Source organism: Acartia tonsa, chromosome 10 (genome assembly GCF_053477335.1).
Source record: "Acartia tonsa isolate MP-2025a chromosome 10, ASM5347733v1, whole genome shotgun sequence".
Classification (NCBI taxonomy): domain Eukaryota; kingdom Metazoa; phylum Arthropoda; class Copepoda; order Calanoida; family Acartiidae; genus Acartia; species Acartia tonsa.
The window spans coordinates 76,727-83,210 of NC_137269.1; the positions used below are offsets into that span (position 1 = coordinate 76,727).

At 34.9% G+C, this 6,484-nt stretch overlaps 1 protein-coding gene across 1 annotated transcript in view; it reads right to left on the minus strand.

The window, feature by feature from the left end:
* LOC145330324 (tolloid-like protein 2) overlaps positions 1 to 5,907 on the minus strand; it is a 28,373-nt gene extending 22,466 nt beyond the window's left edge. Inside the window, exons 1-3 of the mRNA XM_080174961.1 lie at positions 5,836 to 5,907; positions 4,537 to 4,608; positions 3,806 to 3,860 (exon numbers count right to left, since the gene is read on the minus strand). Of these exons, the coding sequence (XP_080031087.1) occupies positions 3,806 to 3,860; positions 4,537 to 4,608; positions 5,836 to 5,849 (141 nt within the window). The 5' untranslated portion in view covers positions 5,850 to 5,907. The remainder of the gene's footprint in view (positions 1 to 3,805; positions 3,861 to 4,536; positions 4,609 to 5,835) is intronic.
* Between the last annotated feature and the right edge of the window lie 577 nt (positions 5,908 to 6,484).

Sequence of the window (6,484 nt, forward strand, 5' to 3'; positions counted from 1 at the left end):
CTACATACATATTTATATATTAGTAGGGTGTCCCCTTGTAGTAGAGCATAGTTGTTGCTGGTATGTCCTGGTATTTCTGGTATCACCTACATACATATTTATATAGTAGTAGAGTGTCCCCTTGTAGTAGAGCATAGTTGTTGCTGGTATGTCCTGGTATTTCTGGTATCACCTACATACATATTTATATAGTAGTAGAGTGCCCCCTTGTAGTAGAGCATAGTTGTTGCTGGTATGTCCTAGTATTTCTGGTATCACCTACATACATATTTATATAGTAGTATGGTGTCCCCTTGTAGTAGAGCATAGCTGTTGCTGGTATGTCCTGGTATTTCTGGTATCACCTACATACATATTTATATAGTAGTATGGTGTCCCCTTGTAGTAGAGCATAGTTGTTGCTGGTATGTCCTGGTATTTCTGGTATCACCTACAAACATATTTATATAGTAGTAGAGTGTCCCCTTGTAGTAGAGCATAGCTGTTGCTGGTATGTCCTGGTATTTCTGGTATCACCTACAAACATATTTATATATTAGTAGAGTGTCCCCTTGTAGTAGAGCATAGTTGTTGCTGGTATGTCCTGGTATTTCTGGTATCACCTACATACATATTTATATAGTAGTAGGGTGTCCCCTTGTAGTAGAGCATAGTTGTTGCTGGTACGTCCTGGTATTTCTGGTATCACCTACATACATATTTATATAGTAGTATGGTGTCCCCTTGTAGTAGAGCATAGCTGTTGCTGGTATGTCCTGGTATTTCTGGTATCACCTACATACATATTTATATATTAGTAGGGTGTCCCCTTGTAGTAGAGCATAGTTGTTGCTGGTATGTCCTGGTATTTCTGGTATCACCTACATACATATTTATATAGTAGTAGAGTGTCCCCTTGTAGTAGAGCATAGTTGTTGCTGGTATGTCCTGGTATTTCTGGTATCACCTACATACATATTTATATAGTAGTAGGGTGTCCCCTTGTAGTAGAGCATAGTTGTTGCTGGTACGTCCTGGTATTTCTGGTATCACCTACATACATATTTATATATTAGTAGGGTGTCCCCTTGTAGTAGAGCATAGTTGTTGCTGGTATGTCCTGGTATTTCTGGTATCACCTACATACATATTTATATAGTAGTAGAGTGTCCCCTTGTAGTAGAGCATAGTTGTTGCAGGTACGTCCTGGTATTTCTGGTATCACCTACATACATATTTATATAGTAGTAGAGTGCCCCCTTGTAGTAGAGCATAGCTGTTGCTGGTATGTCCTGGTATTTCTGGTATCACCTACATACATATTTATATATTAGTAGGGTGTCCCCTTGTAGTAGAGCATAGTTGTTGCTGGTATGTCCTGGTATTTCTGGTATCACCTACATACATATTTATATAGTAGTAGGGTGTCCCCTTGTAGTAGAGCATAGTTGTTGCTGGTATGTCCTGGTATTTCTGGTATCACCTACATACATATTTATATATTAGTAGGGTGTCCCCTTGTAGTAGAGCATAGTTGTTGCTGGTATGTCCTGGTATTTCTGGTATCACCTACATACATATTTATATAGTAGTAGAGTGTCCCCTTGTAGTAGAGCATAGTTGTTGCAGGTACGTCCTGGTATTTCTGGTATCACCTACATACATATTTATATAGTAGTAGGGTGTCCCCTTGTAGTAGAGCATAGTTGTTGCTGGTATGTCCTGGTATTTCTGGTATCACCTACATACATATTTATATAGTAGTAGGGTGTCCCCTTGTAGTAGAGCATAGTTGTTGCTGGTATGTCCTGGTATTTCTGGTATCACCTACATACATATTTATATAGTAGTATGGTGTCCCCTTGTAGTAGAGCATAGTTGTTGCTGGTACGTCCTGGTATTTCTGGTATCACCTACATACATATTTATATAGTAGTAGAGTGCCCCCTTGTAGTAGAGCATAGTTGTTGCTGGTATGTCCTAGTATTTCTGGTATCACCTACATACATATTTATATAGTAGTATGGTGTCCCCTTGTAGTAGAGCATAGCTGTTGCTGGTATGTCCTGGTATTTCTGGTATCACCTACATACATATTTATATAGTAGTAGAGTGTCCCCTTGTAGTAGAGCATAGTTGTTGCTGGTATGTCCTGGTATTTCTGGTATCACCTACATACATATTTATATAGTAGTATGGTGTCCCCTTGTAGTAGAGCATAGTTGTTGCTGGTATGTCCTGGTATTTCTGGTATCACCTACAAACATATTTATATAGTAGTAGAGTGTCCCCTTGTAGTAGAGCATAGCTGTTGCTGGTATGTCCTGGTATTTCTGGTATCACCTACAAACATATTTATATATTAGTAGAGTGCCCCCTTGTAGTAGAGCATAGTTGTTGCTGGTATGTCCTGGTATTTCTGGTATCACCTACATACATATTTATATAGTAGTAGAGTGTCCCCTTGTAGTAGAGCATAGTTGTTGCAGGTACGTCCTGGTATTTCTGGTATCACCTACATACATATTTATATAGTAGTAGAGTGCCCCCTTGTAGTAGAGCATAGTTGTTGCTGGTATGTCCTAGTATTTCTGGTATCACCTACATACATATTTATATAGTAGTATGGTGTCCCCTTGTAGTAGAGCATAGTTGTTGCTGGTATGTCCTGGTATTTCTGGTATCACCTACAAACATATTTATATAGTAGTAGAGTGTCCCCTTGTAGTAGAGCATAGCTGTTGCTGGTATGTCCTGGTATTTCTGGTATCACCTACAAACATATTTATATAGTAGTAGAGTGTCCCCTTGTAGTAGAGCATAGTTGTTGCTGGTATGTCCTGGTATTTCTGGTATCACCTACATACATATTTATATAGTAGTATGGTGTCCCCTTGTAGTAGAGCATAGTTGTTGCTGGTATGTCCTGGTATTTCTGGTATCACCTACAAACATATTTATATAGTAGTAGAGTGTCCCCTTGTAGTAGAGCATAGCTGTTGCTGGTATGTCCTGGTATTTCTGGTATCACCTACAAACATATTTATATAGTAGTAGAGTGTCCCCTTGTAGTAGAGCATAGTTGTTGCTGGTATGTCCTGGTATTTCTGGTATCACCTACATACATATTTATATAGTAGTAGGGTGTCCCCTTGTAGCAGAGCATAGTTGTTGCTGGTATGTTCTGGTATTTCTGGTATCACCTACATACATATTTATATAGTAGTAGGGTGTCCCCTTGTAGTAGAGCATAGTTGTTGCTGGTATGTCCTGGTATTTCTGGTATCATCTACAAACATATTTATATAGTAGTAGGGTGTCCCCTTGTAGCAGAGCATAGTTGTTGCTGGTATGTCCTGGTATTTCTGGTATCATCTACAAACATATTAATATAGTAGTAGGGTGCCCCCTTGTAGTAGAGCATAGTTGTTGCTGGTATGTCCGGGTATTTCTGGTATCACCTACAAACATATATATACAGTAGATGGACAGTAATAAAATGACGTTTCTCGAAATCGTACGCGGCCATACGCAATGTTTGAAGGGTGACACAAATTTCAGATGTATGTTTTAGCGATTTGATTTACTTATTTTCCTCTATGAGATAAAAGCGATGCTTGCAAGATTATATAATTTGGTATAATATAAAGATGAATTTTTCTCAAATCGCGAAAACTTATATCTGATATTTGTGTCACCCCTCCAACATTGCGTATGACCGCGTATGACTTCGAGAAATGGTATTTTATTAGTGTTAATAGGTCAAAAGCGGTGACATCTATCCCCTTTTTGGCTAGGGCACTAAACACAGCAACTACCAACTTACCTCATTGTCTGATACAAGAGGAATTTCCATATCTGTATGAGAAAGGGCTTGGTGCCCTATGCATTCAATCATTCCATGTTCAAGCATTTTAAAAGTTTAAATAAAGTTTAATTGGGTTTAGTCCCTTTCGTTACATCCCATCTAAAGGGACATTACGTCATATTTTCACAGAAGCTTTTCTCTAATTTCTAGCTCTGTGGGGCAATCAACTAACCTAACCTAAAATCACCTATCAAAAGCTACTTGAAAATACGAGACGAGACGCCCCTTAAAAGGCGATATCACTAAAGGGACTAAACCAGTTAAATTTCAGTTTTATATATTTTTTAAAAAATTGATAAATATTAGCAAGGGCATTTATTGAATTTTACTCAAAAAGCCCTACATGATAAACTTTTTCTGATGATATGATAGACTGTTTTAGCTAGCTGCAATGTTATTTAGTCAAAACAATAACTTTACAATTTGGTGTTGGCCCATTAATTGAAATACAGGTCACTGAGGAATAATTTGTTTTAACCTGCTAAATATTTTCTTTTCTGGTACAAAACTCCCCAAGCCAATATATGGAGAAAATAAGTTTTTGATTCACAATTTCTATCAATGGTAAGTGGGTTAAATACTTTTGTTCCTTAAAAAACACTGTATATTAAATATGTTAAATAGTCTAAAATAAAAAAAAAGCTTTGTGGGATTGTTTTTAGTAATAATAATATAAACATTGAATGATTCCTGGTTTGATAAAGACCATTTCTCCATTGGTGAACAACAGATTTGACACAAGTAAGAAAGAAGAACAAAAGCTAAATAAAATCATTTTATTAACAGCAGATACTCCCTAAGAATAGACATACTATAACTAGATTACCTGTTTGACCCGATTTTTCGTCAAATCTACAAAAGAACATTTCTAGCAGACGAAAGAATTGTTAACTTTAGGTGTAAGCTGAGGTGGATTCTTTAAAAAAAATTAGACTCGCGTCTCGCTGGTGAGGCAAAATTATTTTTTGTGAAAAATTCTCCAAAATCACATTAAAATCTACAAAAATAAACAAAATCCTATGTTAATAACCCTTATTGATTTTAATGAATTTTTGTAGATTTTGGAGCCTAATTTTTTTTAAAGAATCGACCTCTGTTGAAGCTTAAAATTTCAAAAAATTTAAGACGGAATGTTTAGTTTAATTCAGCAAAGCTTTCTACTAAGAAATTACTGTTTACAGCTGACTTTTATCTATGCATGAAATGAAAAAAAAAACATGCGTTCGTAATAAAATGTGTACACAATTACAACCAATGAGATCTCTTAAATGTTCCTTAATAATTCTCCTATTGGTGGATTCAGACATTATGTCTCTTAAGTAATTTCTCTACTTCCCTAAGGTTATAATCTGATGCAAGCCAGGCAGGGGGGAGGGGACATTAGACCCATAAATTACACAGGGACTCAAAGTTTAATTATATAATTCGTTGGCTCAAAAACTTTGGATAATTTATTGAATTTTGTTTAATCAGTTCGTACGGGGAGAAAGTCACTCAAAAATAAGCATGTGACGTCATAAAAATGAAGGATTATCTATCTCTTTTTTTTTAAAGGTTTTCTTTTCAACTTCTGCTCTCATATCCCTCATTTTTATGACGTCACGAGCTGATTTTTTGATTGACTTTCTCAACGTATATCGGTTCTAAACTAGTAATATCAAAATTTTTCAATTAATAATTATAATCAACAACAAAAGTGATATTGTTTATCATCATTGGGAATGTATGTAATATGTATATCAATTTATCGCCCATTGTCTTATCTTTATCTACACCTTTTCTTGGTTAATGAAGTTGAACGTCCATAGATAACAATCTAAGGCATGCAATGTTATATGGACAACAAACCCTTTGATTGCACGATATTTGTCTAAAAGTTCTAATGCAAAATTCCAAAAGATTTATAATTTTATGCCCTCTGATATTATTGAGATCTTAATGTAAACACAAAAATACATCAAAATACTTTTATAAAAATTAAACAGTACCTAGAACCCCGCATCTTATTTGTTAGAATTTCTGGCTTAACTAATAAAAATACATTACAGAAAAATTGAAGATTCTGTAGTGAATAGCCTTTTAAGGTTTGTAGGCTACTAAACTATATAATTAATTGTACATTCTTTTATAGATTTTTCAAAAACATATGTAATATATAATTAGGGACAGGAGAGAAGAAACTAAAAAAGAATTCAGGTAGTAGCCGTCTTATACTCGGCATCATTGCAGTTGCTAGGTTGTCCATAGCTGATTTAGTATGAGCTACTCATATTTTAAACAATTCACTTCCTCTAAAATTGCTAGAAATAGTAATTATTATTTTGATATTCGTGGAAATTTTCTGTAATACGATGCTATACATTTTTTTTTCTCAGTATGGCTAAGAACCGGTTCTAATCCAGCGGAAATTGATCGGTTTCGAAGCCATACTCGAATATTATTAAAGCTATTCTACAAACAGTGCATGCCCGATATTTCTTATTTTTAAAATATTTTTCTTCTTTTTAAATTTCTATAAATCAATATAAAAAATACATAAAGTTGAAAAAAGTTATTAAGAGTTATAAACGTTATAAAATACTGAAAATACCTAAAAAATGTAAAAAAAAAAATAAAAATTCTCCCATGAACTTTTAG